We start from the raw sequence: 25,110 nt of genomic DNA, 5'->3' as shown, positions 1-25,110 counted from the left end.
GCTATTGGTTATTGACTGGAGACGTGTCTCGGTCATGTCTACATTGTTCTCGAACCCGTAGGGTCCGCACGCTTAAGGTTTCGATGACAGTTATATTATGAGTTTATGAGTTTTGATGTAGCGAAGGAGTTCGGAGTCCCGTATGAGATCGGGGACATGACGAGGAGTCCCGAAATGGTCGAGACGTAAAGATCGATATATTGGACGACTATATTCGGACATCGGAAAGGTTCTGAGTGATTCGGATATTTTTCGGAGTACCAGAGAGTTACGGGAATACGTATTGGGCCTTATTGGGCCATACGGGAAATAAGGAAAAGGGCCTCAAGGGTGGCTGCACCCCTCCCCTTGGTCTGGTCCGAATTGGACTAGGGAAGGGGGGCGCCCCCTTCCTTCCTTCTCCTTTTCCCTTCCTCTTTTCCTATTCCATATGGGAGGTGGAATCCTACTAGGACTAGGGAGTCCCTACTAGGACTAGGGAGTCCTAGTAGGACTCCACACTTGGCGCGCCCCCTCCTAGGGCCGGCCTCCTCCTCCCTTGCTCCTTTATATACGGATGCAGGGGGGCACCCAAAGACACACAAGTTGATCATCGTGATCATTCTCTTAGCCGTGTGCGGTGCCCCCCTCCACCATAATCCTTGATAATATTGTAGCGGTGCTTAGGCGAAGCCCTGTAACGGTAGAACATCAAGATCGTCACCACGCCGTCGTGCTGACGGAACTCTTCCCCGACACTTTGCTGGATCGTAGTCCGGGGATCGTCATCGAGCTGAACGTGTGCTAGAACTCGGAGGTGCCGTAGTTTTGGTGCTTGATCGGTCGGGCCGTGAAGACGTACGACTACATCAACCGCGTTGTGCTAACCCTTCCGCTTCCGGTCTACGAGGGTACGTAGACAACACTCTCCCCTCTCGTTGCTATGCATCACCATGATCTTGCATGTGCGTAGGAAAATTTTGAAATTACTACGTTCCCCAACAGTGGTATCAGGGCCTAGGTTTTATGCGTTGATGTTGTGCACGAGTAGAACACAAGTGAGTTGTGGGCGATATAAGTCATACTGCTTACCAGCATGTCATACTTTGGTTCGGCGGTATTGTTGGATGAAGCGGCCCGGACCGACATTATGCGTACGCTTACGCGAGACTGGTTCTACCGACGTGCTTTGCACACAGGTGGCTGGCGGGTGTCAGTTTCTCCAACTTTAGTTGAACCAAGTGTGGCTACGCCTGGTCCTTGCGAAGGTTAAAACAGCACCAACTTGACAAACTATCGTTGTGGTTTTGATGCGTAGGTAAGAAACGGTTCTTGCTAAGCCCGTAGCAGCCACGTAAAACTTGCAACAACAAAGTAGAGGACGTCTAACTTGTTTTTGCAGGGCATGTTGTGATGTGATATGGTCAAGACATGATGCTAAATTTTATTGTATGAGATGATCATGTTTTGTAACCGAGTTATCGGCAACTGGCAGGAGCCATATGGTTGTCGCTTTATTGTATGCAATGCAATTGCGTTGTAATGCTTTACTTTATCACTAAGCGGTAGCGATAGTCGTGCAAGCATAAGATTGGCGAGACGACAACGATGCTACGATGGCGATCAAGGTGTTGCGGCGGTGACGATGGTGATCATGACGGTACTTTGGAGATGGAGATCACAAGTACAAGATGATGATGGCCATATCATATCACTTATATTGGTTGCATGTGATGTTTATCTTTTATGCATCTTATCTTGCTTTGATTGATGGTAGCATTATAAGATGATCCCTCACTAAATTATCAAAGTATAAGTGTTCTCCCTGAGTACGCACCGTTGCGAAAGTTCTTCGTGCTGAGACACCACGTGATGATCGGGTGTGATAGGCTCTACGTTCAAATACAACGGGTGCAAAACAGTTGCACACGCGGAATACTCGGGTTAAACTTGACGAGCCTAGCATATAACAGATATGGCCTCGGAATACGGAGACCAAAAGGTCGAGCATGAATCATATAGTAGATATGATCAACATAGTGATGTTCACCATTGAAACTACTCCATCTCATGTGATGATCAGACATGGTTTAGTTGATTTGGATCACGTGATCACTTAGAGGATTAGAGGGATGTCTATCTAAGTGGGAGTTCTTAAGTAATATGATTAATTGAACTTTAATTTATCATGAACTTAGTCCTGGTAGTATTAGCATATCTATGTACTAGATCAATAGCTCGCGTTTAGCTCCCCTGTTTTATTTTTGATATGTTCCTAGAGAAAACTAAGTTGAAAGATGTTAGTAGCAATGATGCGGATTGGATCTGTGATCTGAGGTTTATCCTCATTGCTGCACAGAAGAATTATGTCTTTGATGCACCGCTAGGTGACAAACCTATTGCAGGAGCAGATGCAGATGTTATGAACATTTGGCTAGCTCAATATGATGACTACTTGATAGTTTAGTGCACCATGCTTAAACGGCATAGAATCGGGACTTCAAAGACGTTTTGAACGTCATGGACCATATGAGATGTTCCAGGAGTTGAAGTTAATATTTCAAGCAAATACCTGAGTTGAGAGATATGAAGTCTCCAACAAGTTCTATAGCTAAAAGATGGAGGAGAATAGCTCAAGAAGTGAGCATGTGCTCAGATTGTCTGGGTACTACAATCGCTTGAATCAAGTGGGAGTTAATCTTCCAGATAAAATAGTGATTGACAGAATTGTCTAGTCACCATCACCAAGTTAGTAGAACTTCGTGATGAACTATGATATGCAAGGGATAACGGAAACGATTCCCAAGCTCTTCGTAATGCTGAAATCGACGAAGGTAGAAATCAAGAAAAATATCAAGTGTTGATGGTAGACAAGACCACTAGTTTCAAGAAAAGGGCAAAGGGAAGAAGGGGAACTTCAAGAAGAACGGCAAGCAAGTTGCTGCTCAAGTGAAGAAGCCCATGTCTGGTCCTAAGCCTAAGACTAAGTGCTTCTACTGCAAAGGGACTGGTCACTGGAAGCGGAACTGCCCCAAGTATTTGGCGGAAAAGAAGGATGGCAAAGTGAACAAAGGTATATTTGATATACAGATTATTGATGTGTATTTCACTAGTGTTCATAGCAACCCCTCGGTATTTGATACTAGTTCAGTTGCTAAGAGTAGTAACTCGAAACGGGAGTTGCAGAATGAACATAGACTAGTTAAGGGTGAAGTGACGATGTGTGTTGGAAGTGGTTCCAAGATTGATATGATCATCATCACACACTCCCTATACTTTTGGGATTAGTGTTGAACCTAAATAAGTGTTATTTGGTGTTTGCGTTGAGCATGAATATGGTTTGATCATGTTTATTGCAATACGGTTATTCATTTAAGTAAGAGAATAAATTGTTGTTTTGTTTACATAAATAAAACCTTATATGGTTACACACCCAGTGAAAATGGTTCATTGGATCTCGATCGTAGTGATACACATATTCATAATATTGAAACCAAAAGATGCAAAGTTAATAATGATGCTGCAGTTTATTTGTGGCACTACCGTTTAGGTCATATTGGTGTAAAGCGCATAAAGAAAATCCATGCTGATCGGCTTTTGGAATCACTTGATTATGAATCAGTTGATGCTTACGAACCATGCCTCATGGGCAAGATGACTAAGACTCCGTTCTCCAGAACAATGGAGCGAGCAACAGATTTGTTGGAAATCATACATACTGATGTATGTGGTCCGATGAATATTGAGGCTCGTGGCAGGTATCATTATTTTCTGATCTTCACAAATGATTTGAGCAGATATGAGTATATCTACTTGATGAAACACAAGTCTGAAACATTTGAAAAGTTCAAACAATTTCAGAGTGAAGTGGAGAATCATCGTAACGAAAATGAAAGTTTCTACGATATGATCACAGAAGTAAAATATTTGAGTTACGAGTTTGGCCTTCAGTTAAAAAATGTGAAATAGTTTCACTACTCACGCCACCTGGAACACCACAGCATAATGGTGTGTCCGAACGTCATAACCGTACTTTATTAGATATGGTGCGATCTATGATGTCTCTTACCGATCTACCACTATCGCTTTGGGGTTATGCATTAGAGACAACTGCATTCATGTTAAATAGGGCACCATCTAAATCCGTTGAGACGACACCGTATGAACTATGGTTTGGCAAGAAACCTAAGTTGTCTTTCTTAAAGTTTGAGGTTGCAATGCTTATGTGAAAAAGTTTCAAACTGATAAGCTCTAACCCAAATCGGAGAAGTGCGTCTTCATAGGATACCCAAAAGAAAATGTTGGGTACACCTTCTATCACAGATTCGAAGGCAATATATTCATTGCTTTGAATGGATCTCTCTCGAAAGAAGTGAGTTTGAGGAAAGTAGAACTTGATGAGGTAATTGTACATGCTCCCTTATTGGAAAGTAGTTCATCATAGAAATCTGTTCCTGTGACTACTACACCGATTAGTGAGGAAGCTAATGATGATGATCATGTAACTTCAGATCAAGTTACTACCGAACCTCGTAGGTAAACCAGAGTGAGATCCGCACCAGAGTGGTACGGTAATCCTGTTCTGGAGGTCATGTTACTTGACCATGACGAGCCTACGAACTATGAGGAAGCGATGATGAGCCCAGATTCCATGAAATGGCTTGAGGCCATGAAATCTGAGATGAGATCCATGTATGAGAACAAAGTATGGACTTTGATTGACTTGCCCAATGATCGGCGAGCCATTGAGATTAAATGGATCTTCAAGAGGAAGACGGACGCTGATAGTAGTGTTACTATTTACAAAGATAGAATTGTCGCAAAAAGAGTTTTTCGACAAGTTCAAGGTGTTGACTACGATGAATGTTTCTCATTTGTATCTATGCTTAAGTCTGTCCAAATCATGTTAGCAATTGCCGCATTTTATGAAATCTGGCAAATGGATAAACAAAACTGCATTCCTTAATGGATTTATTAAAGAAGAGTTGTATATGATGCAACCAGAAGGTTTTGTCAATCCTAAAAGTACTAACAAAATATGCGAGCTCCAGCGATCCATCTATGGACTGGTGCAAGCATCTCGGAGTTGGAATATATGCTTTGATAAGTTCATCAAATCATATAGTTTTATATAGACTTGCGGTGAAGCCTGTATTTACAAGAAAGTGAGTGGGAGCACTACAGCATTTCTGATAAGTATATGTGAAAGACATATTGTTGATCGGAGATAATGTAGAATTATTCTGCAAAGCATAAAGGAATGTTTGAAAGGACTTTTTCAAAGAAAGACCTCGGTGAAGCTGCTTACATATTGAGCATCAAGATCTATAGAGATAGATCAAGACGCTTGATAAGTTTTTCAATAAGTACATACCTTGACAAGATTTTGAAGTAGTTCAAAATGGAACAGTCAAAGAAGGAGTTCTTGCCTGTGTTACAAAGGTGTGAAGTTGAGTAAGACTCAAAACCCGACCACGGCAGAAGATAGAGAGGGAATGAAAGTCATTCCCTATGCCTCAGCCATAGGTTCTATAAAGTATGCCATGTTGTGTACCAGACCTATTGTATACCCTGCCCTGAGTTTGGCAAGGGAGTACAATAGTGATCTAGGAGTAGATCACTGGACATTGGTCAAAATTATCCTTAGTGGAATAAGGATATGTTTCTCGATTATGGAGGTGACAAAAGGTTCATCGTAAAGGGTTACATCGATGCAAGTTTTGACACTGATCCAGATGACTCTAAGTCTCAATCTGGATACATATTGAAAGTGGGAGCAATTAGCTAGAGTATCTCCATGCAGAGCATTGTTGACATAGAAATTTGCAAAATACTTACGGATCTGAATGTGGCAGACCCGTTGACTAAAATTCTCTCACAAGCAAAACATGATCACACCTCAGTACTCTTTGGGTGTTAACCACATAGCGACGTGAACTAGATTATTGACTCTAGTAAACCCTTTGGGTGTTGGTCACATGTCGATGTGAACTATGGGTGTTAATCACATAGTGATGTGAACTATTGATGTTAAATCACATGGCGATGTGAACTAGATTATTGACTCTAGTGCAAGTGGGAGACTGAAGGAAATATGCCCTAGAGGCAATAATAAAGTTATTATTTATTTCCTTATATCATGATAAATGTTTATCATTCATGCTAGAATTGTATTAACCGGAAACATAATACATGTATGAATACATAGACAAACAGAGTGTCACTAGTATGCCTCTACTTGACTAGCTCGTTGATCAAAGATGGTTATGTTTCCTAACCATAGACATGAGTTGTCATTTGATTAACGGGATCACATCATTAGGAGAATGATGTGATTGACTTGATCCATTCCGTTAGCATAGCACTTGATCGTTTAGTTTGTTGCTATTTCTTTCTTCATGACTTATACATGTTCCTATGACTATGAGATTATGCAACTCCCATTTACCGGAGGAACACTTTGTGTGCCACTAAACGTCACAACGTAACTGGGTGATTATAAAGGTGCTCTACAGGTGTCTCTGAAGGTACTTGTTGGGTTGGCGTATTTCGAGATTAGGATTTGTTACTCTGATTGTCGGAGAGGTATCTCTGGGCCCTCTCGGTAATGCACATCACTTAAGCCTTAAAAGCATTGCAACTAATGAGTTAGTTGCAGGATGATGTACTATGGAATGAGTAAAGAGACTTGCCGGTAACGAGATTGAACTAGGTATTGAGATACCGACGATCGAATCTCAGGCAAGTAACATACTGATGACAAAGGGAACAACGTATGTTGTTATGCGGTTTGACCGATAAAGCTCTTCATATAATATGTGGGAGCCAATATGAGCATCCAGGTTCCGCTATTGGTTATTGACTGGAGACGTGTCTCGGTCATGTCTACATTGTTCTCGAACCCGTAGGGTCCGCACGCTTAAGGTTTCGATGACAGTTATATATGAGTTTATGAGTTTTGATGTACCGAAGGAGTTCGGAGTCCCGGATGAGATCGGGGACATGACAAGGAGTCCCGAAATGGTCGAGACGTAAAGATCGATATATTGGATGACTATATTCGGACATCGGAAAGGTTCCGAGTGATTCGGGTATTTTTCGGAGTACCGGAGAGTTACGGGAATACGTATTGGGCCTTATTGGGCCATACGGGAAATAAGGAAAAGGGCCTCAAGGGTGGCTGCACCCCTCCCTTTGGTCTGGTCTGAATTGGACTAGGGAAGGGGGGCGCCCCCTTCCTTCCTTCTCCTTTTCCCTTCCTCTTTTCCTATTCCATATGGGAGGTGGAATCCTACTAGGACTAGGGAGTCCTAGTAGGACTCCACACTTGGCGCGCCCCCTCCTAGGGCCGGCCTCCTCCTCCCTTGCTCATTTATATACGGATGCAGGGGGGCACCCAAAGACACACAAGTTGATCTTCGTGATCGTTCTCTTAGCCGTGTGCGGTGCCCCCCTCCACCATAATCCTCGATAATATTGTAGCGGTGCTTAGGCGAAGCCCTGTAACGGTAGAACATCAAGATCGTCACCACGCCGTCGTGCTGACGGAACTCTTCCCCGACACTTTGCTGGATCGGAGTCCGGGGATCGTCATCGAGCTGAACGTGTGCTAGAACTCGGAGGTGCCATAGTTTTGGTGCTTGATCGGTCGGGCCGTGAAGACGTACGACTACATCAAACGCGTTGTGCTAACGCTTCCGCTTCCGGTCTACGAGGGTACGTAGACAACACTCTCCCCTCTCGTTGCTATGCATCACCATGATCTTGCGTGTGCGTAGGAAAATTTTGAAATTACTACGTTCCCCAACAATAGGCCCCCCAGGAGCCTCAAAGGTCACAGTGTCTCCTGTCAACTTGTTGAATTTCAGCCTCACATTGCATGGGACGATCTGTGTAAAAAAAGCAAAATGACACAATGCATTAATGTCAACAATAAAAACAAAATAGTTGTTACATTTTGTATAATTTCTTACCGCCGCATGACGAAAACTCGGCTGGAAGTAGATGTCAAACAACTTGCCAGTTGCAAGGTTGCTGGTGCACCTTGACTTGCACAGTCGACATAGTGGTGGTGGTGGTCACGCCATTTTCCTAAAGCAATATGAGCAAAGATGAACGATCCACTTCACAGGAAAGAAAAACAGTAACATAAATTTGCTAAGTGAGTGAGTAAGTATAGAAAGTGATACAAATTAAAGGTGTCTCTGAAGTATGATCCTGGGTGATGCTTGTAGCAAGAAAAAATCTATCTAATTTGCACACCAGCAAAAGCACACCCCCAACCCTCACAAGAAAATATATATCTAATTTGCACACCAGCAAAAGCACACCCCCAGCCCTCACAAGAAAATTTGATAAGTCCAACGTAAACAACTACTGTGAGCATGAAGATACACAACACATCGACTCCAGTAACTTAGCACTTGCAAACCAAATACTTGTATCAAAACCAATATCTACCAGGAAAAAAACGAACTACACCTCACTAAGCCGCTGCCTATTCCATTAGCATTTGAACTTTCCTACGACGTAGTTAACGAAGATGACATGTTCATTCTACCAAATGAGTAAATAGTTTCAGCATCACTAGAACCTATCAACTATGTCTAAAAATAATATACTAAAACTGTAGTAGTAATTCAGTTAAGTAGAAACTAACAACTAAACCCTAGAAACTATCCTAAATCAAAGTGTTATATATGACCAGAGGCTTATCTCAACTAAAAACTATCAACTATGTCTAAATTTTTACTAATCAGTTAATCATACTAAATCAAAATTGTTATATATCAACTACAAACTATTAAGTAAATCAAAATGTTGCATATCAACAAGAAAATATCAACTAGCCTACTAAATCAAAATGTAGCAGGCAGGAGGGGGTTGTGGATGGAGGAGGGAGGAGGAAGAAGGAGGGGCGACTAGAGGAGGGAGAAGGAAGGAGGACGGAGGAGGAAGGCGAAGCGAGGAGGGGCCGGCCGGCGACGAATGGAGGAGTGGAGAGAGGGTGGAGGAGGGGCGGGGAGGAGGGAGGAGGGGGGGATTACCGAGTCCAGGGAGGAGGGGGGTGATGGCGGCGCAGAGGGAAGAGGGGTAGGCGACGGCGGCTGGCGGGGAAGGACCGGCACGGGGGGATTGAGGGGGGAGATCGAGTGAGTGTGAGTGTGAGTGTGAGTGGAGAAAGGAGAGTGAGGGGCGGCCGGTTGGAGAAGATAGAATGGCTTAGCAGTAGCGCGCTTTAGGGAAACGCGTTACTGCTAAACGCCCTAGCAGTAGCGCCTTTCAGCCAAGAAGCGATGCTGCTACGCCCATATCAGTAGCGCCTTTTGCTAAAACGCGCTACTGCTATGTGTAAACATGTAAAAATAAACATAAAAAATACATTCATCATCAATGATCTTTTTGTGTACAATCTGAATTGTCAATATGAGTCCGCACCGGTTTAGAAACCGGAGAAGACTCATATTGCGGCCACAAATTCTACACATAGAGTTCAATGAAGACCAAATGGTTGTGATAGTTTGACAAGTTGCATAGTTAAGGTGGTAAAAACCCTGTTCGCGGAGCAAGGTGGGAGTAAATTTAGGTGCAAGGAGTGGAGTAAACTTAGCAGTAGCGAGCATTGTCAAAAGGCGCTACTACTAGGATCAGTAGCAGTAGCGCAGTTTGGATTAAGGCGCTGCTGCTATAACTAGCTTGGCGGCGGGGTCGTGGCAATTATAGCAGTAGCGCAGCTTTGTACAAGCGTGCTACTGCTACATTTATTTCAGCAGCACGTTTTGTTGACACGCGCTACTGCTAGATAGCAGCAGCTCTTGTTTTAAAGCACGCTGCTGGTAAGATTCTATGTACAAGCTTTTTCCTAGTAGTGGCACACCCTTGAAGATTTGCGCCGCCGACCTCCATAGTTACGCCGGTCGACCAGACATCCACCTTGGTCTCCTGCAACGTGGTTAGCCTGAACGCCCTTTCTGATGGCTGTGCGCTTCGCCGGGCAGTTCAAGCCGCAGACATTCCATGACATGAGGATTAGATCGTTGTCACTCATCGATACACCTTGGAGTTCTTGGTCGATCACAATTACTAATTAAGACAATGCAAAACACTGTACAACATGCCGGGGGACGACGACGGCCACCAACAGGCCCAAAACCCCGCCGTCGTCGATCACACCACATACCATGATCACTACACATAGAAACTAGCCCTAACTCAAGATTGTTTAAGACCAGCTGCCGACGGAGACTAAACGAAGACCTAGCTAGCATGATCAACTGCGGAGCGACTCATCAGCGTCGGCGATTCCGGCCATGCCCGCTGCGATCTTGAGGGCAGCTTGATCCAGCCCGGTGAGCTTGGTGATGGCAGCGATGTTACCATCAGACAGTGGCTCCTGGAAGCGCTTCATGAGCAGGGCCGCCGCCTTCGGGGTCATCCTGTCCTTTGGCCTGAGTGCGCCCAGCTCCTGCACCAGGCGAAAGTCACATCAGCGTGCGCGCGTGGAGGCCCTTTTTTGTAGAAAAAAATAATAAAGATCCCATTTCCTTTTCTTTTTGAAAAGTTTGAAAAAAAATCCGTGAAAACTTATATATGTTCCGCAACGTGTCAAAACTCGTTCAAAAGATTGTGATTTGTTAGCCTTATAAAAAATACCCGGCCCAGCCACAAAAAAGCTTGACCCATATTGAAAAACGAATTTGTCTTTTTAGTACACCACATGTTAAAGTGTAAATGTATAATGTTATGAAATTGTGCATATACATGGTATATATGTTAATCTGTGTTCACAAAAAAAATTATATAAAAAAAATCCGCGCTTTGGAAATTTGTATTTTGAAAACGTCCACCATGGTGGTCAACCACCGTTAGCATTTTGCGCTAGAAAATGTGGTCTCCTCTGATTCAAAGGATACTACTGTTCGAAAAACCGAAATTATAAAATCCTAGGAAATTTTCTATATGGGAATTTTTATTTCTGCAATGGAATCTTACATTATTTCTTCTATATGGTATATTTAATTAGGAGTTTTTCCGTGTGGGATTTTTTTATTTGTACACTAGAATCTTATATATGGTTTCTCCTATATGGGCTGTTTCAATTGCATAGATACACGAAAATTTCTTTTGGAGCACGGTTTTTTAAAAATTCAAAGTTCATATTTTCAAATTTTGAAAAATCCTGCAGAAGATACAAACATACATGGAGGCATAACACACATTTGCATAAATTTTCAGGACGAAATACGTAGAGTTGTATAGAGAAGACAAAGTTATGACTTTTCAACACATGATACTATTCACCGCAAAAGCCCATGAATTTGTTGGTATTGCATTCTAGAACAAGATGTCGCTTTGGCCGTTTTGCGCCGACAAACAGACTCCATCCAGTCATTAGAGCAAGTATAATAAGGTGACGTAAGCGGGCTACAAGGATTTAAATACTATATCTTTGCTGACTTGAAAGAGAGAGAAGAGAAGCGGATTGTAGACTTACAGCCGGCTCTAGCACATGCTGCAAGAAGCTATGTGAGAGTGTATGATGGGCCATATGAGAAAGTAGTACTTTTTTTGTAGCCCACTATTATACGTGTTTGCTATTATATTGACTATAGATGACATGGCAAGATGTTATAGCCAACAATGAGCTATATTATTAACCATGCTCTTAGAAGATGTTGCTTTGGCTGTCCTGTAAGAAGCACCAAATGAAAAAAACTTTTAGAAGACAGGGACCCAGGACACCTAAATTATGTACTCCTACCCTTGAATGAATGAACAAGTTAAAAGCAAGTCAAACAGCATTCGACCCTACCACGATAAGGCCTTGTTCGGTTACGCCCAGCCCGGCGAGGTTTTGGGTCCAATCCACGCGGGTCCGCAGGGATTACCCCCGCCGGGGAATAAACCCGGCCCATCTAGTTTTTCTCGTTCGGTTAAGCCCCGCGTTGTATTTCCCCGGCCCAAACCTCTCCAAACCCACGCGGAAAAAATCATCCACTAGCACCCCGTGGAAGGAATCCCCGAGCGAAGCGCTCGTCTCATCTCTCCCGAGCAACAGAAGCGGCGGCAAGGAGGCGGCGAGGACAAGTGGACGGCGGCGGCGCAACCTACCCGGAGGAGGAGGGTGCCCTCCTGCTTCGACGACCTGCCACGAAGCCCGCCGGAACCCTAGCCTCTAATTGTCCCATCTCCCCCGCCGCCCCCTTGCTGCGGGCCTGTGGCCGTAACCCTAGCTCCGGAGAAGTGGTTGCTGCAGGCGAGGAGATCTCTGGTTAGTTCTCTCTCTCTCTCATCCCCCCTCCCTCCCACCGCCTTTCTCTCTAGCAGCACTGATTTGCCCCCTCCATGAAAACCTAGACAAATATTGATCTGTCTTCCCGAATGTGGTCGTCAAGGTCGAGACTTTTCTTGGGGTTTCCTAGGAACTAGCATCAATTGTTATTTCATGATTTGTCTTCCCGAATGTGGTCGTCAAGATCTGTCTTCCCGTTGTTAGTAATTTGTACTGGAGTCAGCAGTACAATTTTGTGTTAGTAAATGGAGTTAGCAGTACGATTTGGTGTTAGTAATTTGGATTTGTTTTATTTTTCTCGACATAATTATTGTAGTAGCAGTATAATTGTTAGTCTATCTCTTGGTATAAAGAAGGACTATCTAATCTGGAGGAACAACAATGCATGTTGTTTTTGTTGTTGGCTGCTGATAGTACAGTATGATGTTCGTCCCAAAATGTAGTATGTGAACCTAATCTCTGTTAGCAGTAGAGCACATACTTCCAAAGATTTTTTTATGTCCGAACAAAAGATACTTCGGGTATGATCATTGGTAGATTATATAATTGTTCTCTTCATGGTGTGTGATCATCATCTGTTCTTCATTGGTACACATTGCAGTTGTCCTTTTTTCTAGTGTTGTCCTTTTTGTTAGATGATGTTCCAATGCCAGATATTTTGATGATGCCAGATATAAGCTAGCTTCGCCGCCTCACAGCTACAGCAAGACCCTGAATTGGGCAGCATCGTGAAGGACAAGGTAGATTAATCCTCTTGTTTTAATCTTCTCCTTATTCATGTATTGTTGGTTATTATTGCTTGGTCGATAGATCTGTGTTACAAAGTGTTTTTTTGGTAAGCTGAGAGCTATGTTAATATCTTACATTACTAGACATTGTAGTTGTTGAAGAATTTTATCTCTTACTGCAGTTTTTTTTTTGGTAAACTGTTTGTTTGTACAACTTGCACTCTTACTGTTTTGGTGTAGTAGTAATAACTAGCCACATTTTTCTTCTTTAGACTTGGAATGGATCCTGAAATGAGGGATCGTGTTAGGAAGAGGGAGGAGGAGGATGACGAAATGATGTTATTTGTTTTCCCTGCACTACATTTGATAGAGACCGATGGAGTTGCTCTTAGGGAGCGGAGGATTCCGCGTCATACATCATCGCTAACAGGCGAGATGTTTGTTAAGGAGTTACTCGAAGGGCACGTCAAAAACTGTCGGGTAGCATTTAGGATGGAGCCGCGTATCTTCAAATCTTTGGCTAATTATCTTCGAAGGGAGAAGTTGGTGAAAGATACCAGAATTAAAGTCGAAGAGAAACTAGCATCATTTCTGTGGATGTTATCCCATAATTCTTCATTTGAAGACCTTCAAGTTCGGTTTGGTCACAGCGGGGATACTTTCCATTGGCAAATGAAGAATTTCTTTGACATCATCCCTATTCTCTCCAAGAATTTTTTGAAGCCTCCAAATCCCAGTCAAGTGCATCTGAAGATTCAGTCGGACACGAGATTCTTTCCTTATTTTCAGGTTTTTGCTTCGCCAACTTTGATCCACATCGATAACTTACTCTTCATGTTATAGGTGCTAAGTTATAGTATTTCGTTGCAGAACTGCATTGGGGCAATTGATGGGACACATGTTCCCATAACAATTTCAGGAGGAAAAGCCGCACCATTCAGAAATAGGAAAGGGACCCTAAGCCATAATGTTATGGTCGTGTGCGACTTCGACCTGAACTTCACCTTCATTTCTTGTGGCTGGGAGGGATCTGCTACCGATGCTAAAGTTCTCCGGTCAGCACTTAATAGTGGGTTTCATGTACCTCCGGGCAAGTTTTATCTGGTTGATGGTGGTTATGCCAACACACCTTACTTCTTGGCACCGTATCATGGTGTTCAGTACCATCTGAAGGAGTTTCCACGCGGTCGCCATCGACCCCAAAATCACAGGGAGCTATTCAATCTCCGGCATGCCGTGTTACGAAATCACGTCGAACGGGGATTAGGAATCTTGAAGAAGCGGTTCCCAATCCTAAAAGTGGGCACGCATCATCGAATAGAGAACCAAGTCAAGCTACCAGCAGCGGTGGCAATCTTACATAACATCATCCGATCTGAAAAAGGAGATGAGCGTTGGTTAGATAACCAACCAAACAATATACCTGTCATGAATTTTGTTGATCTTCCTGACGGTGATATTCCTCAAAATCATCAAATCAACCATGAAGGCGACAACCTTAGAGATGCCATTGCTCATCAAATGTGGGCTGATTATCGACATGCATAACTTGTCATTTGTAGAGTAGTAGTAATAAGTATAGTGTAGAAGTTTATGTTTTTTTCTGTTGTTCATGTCATGAATATTTTTCAGAAGTCACTATGATGACTGCTCGAGGGTCACCAAGGTTGAGCCTCCTCAAAAAAGCTGTCGAAAGGGATAGAGCATCACCTCCTACAAGCAGTGTGACAAAGAGGAGGAGAGGGTCTCCCAAAGGTAATAAACTAGACGTGACTTTATTTCTCTTGTCGGGACTTTATTTGCTTAAAACCAAAATAGTTAAGATAGAAAAAGGTACATTAACATACAATGTGGAAATGCAGAAGATAGAGCACAGTGGAATGCAAGCCTTGAGAAAGATCTTGTGGACTTGCTTCGTGAGCATGATACACCTGAACATAAGGGTCAAAATGGATGGAGCTCAGAAGCATGGAATACGATAGTGAAGAAATTCCACCAAAAGAATCCTTATGCTAGGTACGAGAAGAAGAAAATCCAAGAACAGGAAAAAGAGTTGAAAAGAGAATACAAGAAGATCAAAGAGATAAGGAAGCAAAGCAGCGTTTCATGGGACGACCGGCAGTGCAGGATTCTAGCGGATCCACCACTTTGGAAAAACATCATCATAGTAAGAATGTCATTGTTATTCCCTAAAAGTTTCATTACTTGTTGCATGCTCTAATATCATTTTCTTGTCAACTATGTAGTCACACCCTAAAGCTGGAAAGTTCAAGACAAAAGGCTTCCCTCTTTTTGAAGCTTTGGGAGAATTGCATGATGGTTAGTTATCAACTTCATTGATATACTCATGTCATTGTTTTATGTTTGTTTACTCTTCTAGTTTGAAATCTTATATTTGATTGTCACTTTAACTTGTAGGCCAAACTGCAGAAGGGACATATAACTTCACCTCTATCGAGTCATCACATTGCTCAACCCAATCAGATCTCGAGAATCTTGGAGGAGCTGGCAAGAATCAAGGAGAAACATCAGCTGATGGTGAGAATCTTGGAGGAGAAAGGGTGCAGATCGATGAAGATGTTGAGGAGGTTTACGTGCAAGAAAACATTGTTGTGGAGCCCGAGCAAACTCAACCAAATTTGGCTACTGCACCCTCAAGAAATGGAGAAGAGAAAGAACCAAAGAGAAGGAGGGGGGCGAATGGTGATGTGGCTGCAATGATGGAGAAGTACTTGGAAATAAGGACGAAGCAGGTGGACGATGAGAGGAATAAGCCAAGGGTCGTGGATGAGTACTCTATCAAAAACTGCATTGATTTGTTGAAAACAATGGAGATCACACTTGAAGAAGAAGTCAAGGCTTTCCGAGTCTTCAAGATCCCCGAGAACCGAGAGATTTTCATGAGTGCCAGACCGGAGACTGCTCTTATGTGGCTGAGAGCTGAAATGGAATAACTCAGGTACTCCTCTTTTCAATTAGTGCATGTTACTAAACTCCTTGCTAGCCATTTAGTCCATGTTGTTGTTGCTGCTGCTGCTGTAAAGACATTATTTTCTTCTGAAATGGATAGTTGTTTTAAATATATTTATGAAGTTCTTTTGCAAACTATTAGACTGACTGGTTATAGGAATACTTTGCTTGAATAATACAACCTTTTTTCAAATGATTGCTTGATGTATCGACACAGGTTGACAAGTGCTTGTGTTGTAGCTAGGCTAGGCTGATTTTCTTGTGGTTGTAGTAATTGTCTATTTCTAAACTGCTATGATGCCTTGTCCCTAGAAAATAAAAAGGGATGCTTTTAACATAGATCACAGGATAGAGATTGATTTACCTACTGTTTATGTATGTTTTTCTCATTGTTTCCATTCCTGGAAATAAAACTGCCAAGTATTTCACTCTCAAACTAATTTTGGGTTTGAATGGTTTCAAAAAGCAGGAGTTCTACATAAGAATGCTCCAGAAGAAGAGCGAAGGTGCCGCGACTTGGATCTATTTGTGTGTGCTTTTCAGTGGAAGGCTTCATATCTATTCGCTGGGTTTTGTCCATGTGATATTTGTAGAGAAACTAAACACTATTTCTGAAACGACTGACTGTAGCGTGGAAGCATTTGGCAGGAACTGATAATTAAGCTCTTGTGGTCTATTCAACATATTATATATTATGTATGCTCCAAATTGCTATTATTGTTGTTAGTATTTGTGCCCTGTTCAAATCTTAGAATTGTTGTTATTGTTGGGATAATAAGTGTTTTAAACTATCAGTGTTATTGTCACTTCAGTCTGCATCTGTGTCATTACTGCATGAGAATTGTTGTTATCTATATGTACCACTTCATCTATGTCAACACTGTTGTCCCTGTGGTCCAGTGCCTTTGGGGACTAACCGAATGCATGAGAGTGACGTGGATTGCATACTGGCAGGGATTTGGTCCCCAAGTGGTTTTGGTGTCAAGCGGGGATCACCCAATCCTCTAGAGGATTAAATCCACTAGAGGATTAATTCTGCTACAACCGAACAAGGCCTAAATGTGACGAAACGTCAACATGTTATCATGCAAATCCCGGACGATAAGCTCCTGGTTCGGAGGTTGCATCGAGTAATCCTGCAAGTCCAAAAACATCACATGTGCATGAGCTGAAGAATTCACAATGAGCAACCAAGTGGATAAAAGAAAATGTGAAGAGAAGGCTGATACTCCCTTCATTTTTATATACAATGCCACTATCAAAATAACAATTTGCAGATATACAAGGCCACTAACACTAATCGATGCAATATTAATGATGTTTGCCTCGTAGTACTAGTAAAGGAGGACATTAACTACCCCTTGCAAGCATGCGGGAGTGAGAGCATTGATGTGCATGAAAGAGAAGAATACACATTAATTTACACGGTAAACAAGAAAACAAGCTACCTTGCAACATTGATTTAGAAGACATTAATTTTTACCTTGGTACTTATAATATGGGTTTGTGGCCTTATATATAAAAATGAAGGGAGCACCAGCTGTGGGAACAGCTTCTCTGCGGCTCTTCGCGGCACGGAGAAACCGCCGTGCGTGCTTGTATCGCTCGCGGTCAAATTCTTGCAGAAATACTCCGCCGGATGCAAAATACAAGCATTCATCAGTGGTAATGCCAATGCTTAAGGCCACTAACCCCTACACCTGAATCTGAAGATGAAGCGTGTGCACCTACAGTGGCGGCGCCACGGTAGGGGCGACTATGGTCGGCCGTCCCGGGTAGCCGAAATCTCGTATACGAAAAATACGATTTGTTTTGTACATGAGCTGATATATGTGGGAATTTGCACTGGACTGCACGGTCACACACAAGCCTAGTAGCAGCCCATAACCCAAATATGTTCGAGCGACCACATCTCGATCCCCCGAACATGTACGTGCAGTCCCGGAAAATCCCAAAATCGAGCCAGTGTAACGATGGGGCCTACCGCCACAACTAGCATGAAGGACCGAGCGACGGGACCCGCAGGCAGCGACCACAAGGACCAAGGACAGGCTGGAGCTGACCAAGTTAAGGATGACTTGGGCGAGGAGTAGACGAGTGGGTTGGTGTGGGTATTTTAGGCCAGGACCCGGCCAGTTGTAAGGCATGTTGGATGACTAACTGAATCGCACCCGGAGAGAAGCTGTTTTTTCTCCCGGCCTCCTATCCCCTTTCTCCTTGCTACCAACTCCCTTCCCCTTCTTTCCCCTACTCCAAATTGAGAAATAGATCGGACTCGTTACATCTGTCATCAGAGGTCGGGATGCTCTAGAGACCGCGTACCCGAAACCCCGCTACCTCACCAAACAATCGAAGCAAGCGGCGCTGATGGAGGAGCAGATCGCTGCTCTCGCCAAGGCGGTCAACAACGGGAGGACGGCCAACGACGCCCGCCTCGAGGCGATCCAAACCTCCCTCGAGCTCTGGCGACCGGCGGTGACCCACATCCAGCAGCAAATCGACGAGCTGCGGACGCAAGTGGGGCGGATCGCCCTACATCCGGCTGGCGGCGCCTCCGAATCCGATCCCGGAGGAGGACGCGGTGGTACGCCCGGCGGCCACAACAGAAGGAGAGGCCGGCGCGCGCAACCACGGGCCCGACGGCCACGGCGAGATCGACGACACTGGAGGGCGGGCATACGGAGTGGTCACCACTCAGTTGCCGCCTCCGGTCAAGGGTACGTCCTTGGCTGGATCTCGTGTTCTTGCTATTCACTTTGAGAGTCCGGTAGGAGTTTCCGATCTGCACACAGTTCACACAAATCCTCCCAGTTGGTCCCTGCCCAGGCTGGATTTTCCAGTTTTCGATGGGGAAAACCCACAATTCTGGCGCACACGTTGTGAGAAGTACTTTGATGTCTACGGGGTGCAATCTGATATGTGGGTTAGAGTCGCTACTCTGCATTTTACGGGTGTGCGGCTCGCTGGTTGCAGATGCGTGAGGCTCGTGGCACACCGATGTCCTTGGAGGGATTGTGCACAGACCTATGTGACAAGTTTGGGCGCGAGCAGTACCAGACACATTTGCGCCAATTTCGCACACTCAAACAGAATGGGACAGCAGAAGAGTATATGACACAATTCGAGGAACTCATGCATCAATTATTAGCCCATAACTCTTCGTTTGATCCAGTTTTCTTCACCATACAATTTTTAGAAGGATTGAAACATGAAATTCGAGTAGGTGTTGTGTTACATCAACCAAAAGACTTGGACTCTGCGTTTTCGTTGGCATCCCTGCAGGAGGAGCTGATGGAGGCACTGCCTAGACGAGAGTACCGACGACAAGAGGTGCCTCGTGCACCACCGCGCCCACCAATGGCCGCGGGCATTCCGCCGGTGCAACCCCTCCCATGGCCACCTGCGGCTGCAGAGGACAGGCGAGGACAAGAAGCTGCTCATGCTCGGGAGCGGGGCGGGCGCGGCGATGATCGGGTTGCGGCCCTCCGGAACTACCGACGAGCACGCGGGCTATGCTTCAAGTGTGGGGAACGGTGGGGGGCAGGCCACCAGTGCGCCCCCACTGTGCAACTTCACGTCGTCGAGGAGCTCCTGGAACTATTACAAGCTGACTACCCAATTCAACAGCAAATGGGGGACGAGGATCCGGAAGAAGTATTGATGTCTATTTCCAAGCTGGCCATGACAGGGCAGACGACACCCCACACGGTGCGGTTGCTGGGGCGGATCGAGGGCGTCGAGATGCTGATCCTAGTTGACTCCGACAGCTCCCATAGTTTCATCAGTGATCAGAGTGCAGAGAGACTGCAGGCCAAGATACAGCCCCTGGCTCCGGTGCCTGTAAAGATTGCAGATGGGGGCACTTTATCTTGTGCGGGCATGTTTCCAGACTGCATTTGGAAGACACAAGGACAACAGTTCCAAACTGATCTGAGAGTGTTGCCTCTAGGATGCTATGATATGATCGTCGGGATGGACTGGCTTGAGCAGTGCGGACCCATGTGGGTGGATTGGGTCAACAAAACGTTGAAATTTCAACACAATGGCAAAGAAGTGCTACTGACAGGAATTCAGCCACGGCTGCAGCCTGTTCCGGAAGTGACAGCCACACAACTTCGAGCAATGGAGGCAGATGGGGACATTCTGCATTTCGTTGCGCTCTGCGCAATCACACCGAAAGATGAGGGTAAAGTGAAGATGCCAGCAGAAATCTAAACACTCCTCGATGAATTTCAAGTGGTGTTCCAAGAGCCAACTGAACTTCCACGGCACCGGGAGTGGGACCACTCCATCACGTTGTTGCCAGGAACTAAGCCAGTCAACATACGGCCATATCGATATACACCGGAACAGAAAACAGAAATTGAGACCCAGGTCAAGGAAATGCTAAAGGCTGGGTTGATCACCCCAAGTGTTAGCCCGTTCTCCTCTCCTGTGCTCCTGGTGAAAAAGAAGGACCTGACATGGAGATTTTGCATGGATTTCCGTCACTTAAATGCAGTCACGGTCAAGAACACATATCCTCTACCTATCATAGACGAGCTACTCGACGAACTGGCAGGTTCCAAGTGGTTTTCCAAGCTGGACCTTCGTGCGGGGTACCACCAAATCAGGTTGCGACCGGAGGACGAAGAGAAAACAGCCTTCAAGACTCATCAAGGCCACTTCCAGTTTCGAGTACTTCCATATGGTGTGACAGGGGGACCATCAACATTTCAAGGGGGAATGAACACAGTACTTGGGCCCTTACTTCGCCACGGAGTCCTTGTTTTCATGGATGACATCCTGGTACACACAGCCACCTTTTCAGCTCATGTCATCTTGCTGCGCCAGGTGCTCTCGTTGCTGCGATCCAACGATTTACGAGCGAAGCTCTCCAAATGCACCTTTGCACAAAACAGTATATCCTATCTCGGGCATCAGATCAGTGGCGAAGGCGTCTCAACGCTGCCGGACAAAATTCAGGCAGTTGCAACATGGCCACAGCCAGCGTCGGTGAAGGAGTTGAGGGGATTTCTGGGTCTAGCCAGGTACTACCGGAAATTTGTGAGGAATTTCGGAGTCATCCGCCGACCCCTTACAGACTTACTTCGCAAGAATTCGCTGTTTGTCTAGACGACAGTGACTGAGGAGGCATTTCAAGCACTCAAGCAAGCTCTAATTCAAACCCCGGTGTTGGCACTGCCAGACTTCACGCGACAATTTGTCGTGGAAACGGACGCGAGCGCTACTGGAGTGGGAGCAGTCCTGATGGAAGACCCACACCCCGTGGCGTATTTGAGCAAGGCCCTTTGCCCACGGAATCTTGGCCTATCGGCGTACGAGAAAGAGTGTCTGGCGTTACTGTTGGCGATCGACCACTGGCGGCCATACCTTCAACATGCAGAGTTTTTGATTCGCACAGACCAAAGGAGTTTACTCAATCTTACAGATCAGCGTTTAAACACTCCAATTCAACAGCGGGCGTTCACCAAATTGGTCGGGCTGCAGTTCCGGATTCAATACAAAGCCGGACCACTGAACCGCGCGGCGGATGCACTATCGCGAAGCAGGCATGAACAAACCGCGGAGTTGAGCGCAGTGTCACTTTGCCGCCCTGTCTGGCTGGATGCAATTGTGGCAGGATATCAACAAGACCCAGTGGCACGACAGCGGCTCTCTCAGCTTGCATTGGACCCCAATGGTGAGACTGGATTCACCTTGAAGGACGGGATCATCCGCGAGCACGATCGGGTCTGGATCGCTGAGGATAAAGAAACACAATAGAGCATCATCAGATCACTACACGACAGCGCGATCGGGGGACATTCGGGATTCCATGCTACTTACAACCGAATTCGCCGGCTGTTCTCGTGGAAGGGAATGAAGGACATGGTCAAAGCATTCGTTCGCTCGTGCTCTGTTTGTCAACAAGCGAAAACAGAACGCAAATCACCAGCTGGACTGCTCCAACCGCTACCAATTCCAAAGAAACCATGGGCTTTGATCTCGTTGGACTTCATCGAAGGGTTACCATCTTCGGGCGGCTTCGATGTGATTCTGGTCATCGTCGATAAGTTCTCAAAGTACGCCCATTTTCTGCCACTCAAACACCCATTCACAGCTCTGCAGGTGGCGACTCTATTTATGCACAACATATACAAGTTGCATGGCTTGCCGACGGCAATTATCTCCGACCGGGATCGCATCTTCACGAGCAGTGTGTGGCAGGAACTTTTCAAGCTCTCTCAGACACAACTACGGCTCGGCTCATCGTACCACCCCCAAACGGACGGCCAGACAGAGCGAGTAAACCAGTGTCTGGAGACTTACCTCAGGTGTGCAGTGCATGCTTGCCCCAAGAATTGGTTTAAATGGCTCTTCCTGGCTGAATACTGGTACAATACATGCTTTCACTCGGCGCTTGGGCGTACACCATTCGAAGTCATCTATGGGCACTTGCCAAGGGAGTTTGGGGTGATTCAAGTGGAGGAATGCACTGTACCTGACTTGGCAGCTTGGCTGAAGGAAAGAGAGGTGATGCATGAACTGCTCCAACAACATTTGAAACAAGCGCATGACAGAATGAAGAGGCAAGCGGACAAACACCAAACAGACAAGCAATTTGAGGTTGGGGATTCAGTCTTTCTTCGCCTACAACCGTACATCCAGACCTCCCTGGCGCAGCGACCATACCAGAAGCTGGCCTTCCGATACTACGGGCCATACAAAATCATTGGTCGCATCGGCGCAGTGGCGTACAAGCTTCAACTACCAGCGGGCAGCAAAATACACGACGTGGTGCACGTGTCTCAGCTGAAGCAGGCAGTGGGTGTGGACGTCCCCATTGCAGGTTTGATTCCTCCTGATAATGCAACTTTGCAGGCTCTGCAGGTTCCCTGCCGCATCCTCGACGACCAGTACGCAAGTGTGCAGCACACTACCAAGCGTGTGCGGGTGCTGTGGAGCGGCCTGCCGCCATCCCTAGCGACGTGGGAAGACCCTGGTGAGCTCCGTCATCGATTTCCGGCAGCACTGGCTTGGGGACAAGCCGGCACTCAAGGAGGGGAGAATGTAACGATGGGGCCTACCGCCACAGCTAGCATGAAGGACCGAGCGACGGGACCCGCAGGCAGCGACCACAAGGACCAAGGACAGGCTGGAGCTGACCAAGTCAAGGATGACTTGGGCGAGGAGTAGACGAGTGGGTTGGTGTGGGTATTTTAGGCCAGGACCCGGCCAGTTGTAAGGCATGTTGGATGACTAACTGAATCGCACCCGGAGAGAAGCTGTTCTTCCTCCCGGCCTCCTATCCCCTTTCTCCTTGATACCAACTCCCTTCCCCTCCTTTCCCCTACTCCAAGTTGAGAAATAGATCGGACTCGTTACAGCCAGGCAGCTAGTGCCCAGCCAGACTAACCTAGCCGCCGCCGGATCGCCGCCACAGAGCTTCGCTTCGCCGGGCACCTGATCTAGATCCGCCGTCCGCGAATGGGCGAACCAAAAGAAGATGCTGTAATGTAGGGAATTTTTATAAGAAAATGAAACCAATAATTTTGTGATTTTTTGTGGTTACATCACCTAGTTATCGAAAATATTGAACTGTTCTAAATCATTGGTTAGGTTAATTTTTGAGTGCATCTAGCTTCATATTTGAATTTTATGAGATTTGGTTCAGCGGACTTGCATTTGTCAATCAAAAAATTTGTACCTCAAATTTTCTGCCCCGGCTAAATTTAATTCCTGGATCCGCCACTGTGCACCTACATGCATTGTGATGTTGTGGACTTGGCACAGCAGCTGCGACGGCAGGCTCGGGTAGTTGGGGATGCGGGAGTTGGGCGTCTTCTTGGTGGTCGCCGCGACCTGCAAGACCAAAAAACCTGAGCAATCCATGTATGAAGTCAAGTGAAGTAATCTAACGAAATGAACAGAGCATTTCGTGCAGTAGAAGGATTGAGACGGACCTGCTCGCTGTGGCCCTGGGGGAAGTAATAGAGGAGGCTCCCGCGCTGCGGCAGGCAGACGAGAGGCCCGGCGCAGGCGTGCCAGAGCTCCGAGTTGATCACCTTCTTGGCGCCCTGCGCCTCCCCCATGAGCTGCATTTCGTCAAGCAGCGCCGCCGCGTTTCTCAGCACGCCGAACGTCGGCAGCTGCTGCTGCTGCTTCTCCTGCGAGGCCGCCGCCATCTATCTTCCCCGACAAAATCCAAGCCAAATAGTTGCTGCTGAATCGAGCCCGAGCTTGAGCTGGGTACATGACTGTCAAACAAGCAGCTTAGCCAGATTTCGCCATTGATCAATCAGTGTGCATGCAGGTCGTCGCAAGAGAAGCAGAGGATATCCGTCAATGTGAGTGAGCACGCAAGTAAGCAAGCGGGCAGGAGTATGTAGGCAGAGGGGGGCTAGCAAGAAGGTTCCAAAAATGCGTTCGGAATGGTGAGCTAGTAGTAGTAGCAGCAAGCTAGAGAGAGCTCGGGTTGGGTCCGCATGGCTGGCTGAAAACCCGCCTCTCCCTCACTTTCCCGAGGTACGGCGTAGAGTGAAGCAGTAGGATGTAGGATGGGTCTGGGCGGGGCAGTAGAGTGAGTAGTAGAGGCAGGGCATTGATACATACGGTGTGCACCTTTTGCTGCGGCGCACCTCCCCTCCCTTCCCTTCACTTGCCATGGTGGTGGTGGTACGCGCCTGTGGCTTGGCCTGCGACTACGTACGTACGTACGTACTTGGCGCAGCACAACGCGTCGCTGCGGCGTGGGAGACGTGGAGCAGTGGCTGCACGCGCCAACGTACCTACTGTACCGCACTGCTTGCTTGCTTGCTGACGGGAGGCCCAGCGGTACACGGAAAGAAAGAAACAGGGGTATTTCGTACTATGTACCTCACACCCCGTCGGTCCGTCCGTCAGGCCAACTTCACCCCACGATCCAAAACCAACGTTCGGTTTAATCAGATTTCGTCCGTTTAGGGCGGCAATGGGTTCGCCCACGTTAACTTCTATCCGTTGAGTCGTGGGTATATCCAACATGCGACCGTATCTCAAATCATATCCGGGATGGACGTGATTAAAAAAAACAAAAACTAAAATAAAATGCTGAAAAAGTAAAAAAGCAAATAAAAAACATAAAACATAAAAATGAACCGTCACGGCCACAAAACGGCA

General features: G+C 45.9%; 3 protein-coding genes across 3 annotated transcripts; all 3 read left to right on the top strand.

Annotated features, from left to right (window-relative positions):
• Nucleotides 1-13,278: 13,278 nt before the first annotated feature.
• On the top strand, nucleotides 13,279-14,547 carry LOC147986992 (protein ANTAGONIST OF LIKE HETEROCHROMATIN PROTEIN 1-like). Its single transcript, XM_087540214.1, has 2 exons — nucleotides 13,279-13,788; nucleotides 13,870-14,547. The coding sequence occupies exons 1-2, from the start codon at nucleotides 13,279-13,281 to the stop codon at nucleotides 14,545-14,547; spliced, it is 1,188 nt and encodes a 395-aa protein (XP_087396340.1).
• Nucleotides 14,548-14,639: 92 nt separating this feature from the next.
• On the top strand, nucleotides 14,640-15,953 carry LOC125532414 (uncharacterized). Its single transcript, XM_087540216.1, has 4 exons — nucleotides 14,640-14,754; nucleotides 14,862-15,166; nucleotides 15,246-15,318; nucleotides 15,418-15,953. Exons 1-4 carry the CDS (start codon nucleotides 14,640-14,642, stop codon nucleotides 15,951-15,953), a joined length of 1,029 nt encoding a protein of 342 aa, XP_087396342.1.
• Nucleotides 15,954-18,336: 2,383 nt separating this feature from the next.
• LOC147986991 (uncharacterized) lies at nucleotides 18,337-20,184 on the top strand. Its single transcript, XM_087542223.1, has 2 exons — nucleotides 18,337-18,486; nucleotides 19,252-20,184. Exons 1-2 carry the CDS (start codon nucleotides 18,337-18,339, stop codon nucleotides 20,182-20,184), a joined length of 1,083 nt encoding a protein of 360 aa, XP_087398349.1.
• Nucleotides 20,185-25,110: the final 4,926 nt, after the last annotated feature.

Source organism: Triticum urartu, chromosome 2A (assembly GCF_056163025.1).
Source record: "Triticum urartu cultivar PI428250 chromosome 2A, HENAU_Tu73, whole genome shotgun sequence".
NCBI lineage: Eukaryota > Viridiplantae > Streptophyta > Magnoliopsida > Poales > Poaceae > Triticum > Triticum urartu.
Note: the sequence above shows the minus strand (reverse complement) of the source record. Positions and strands in the feature narration are given on the sequence as shown.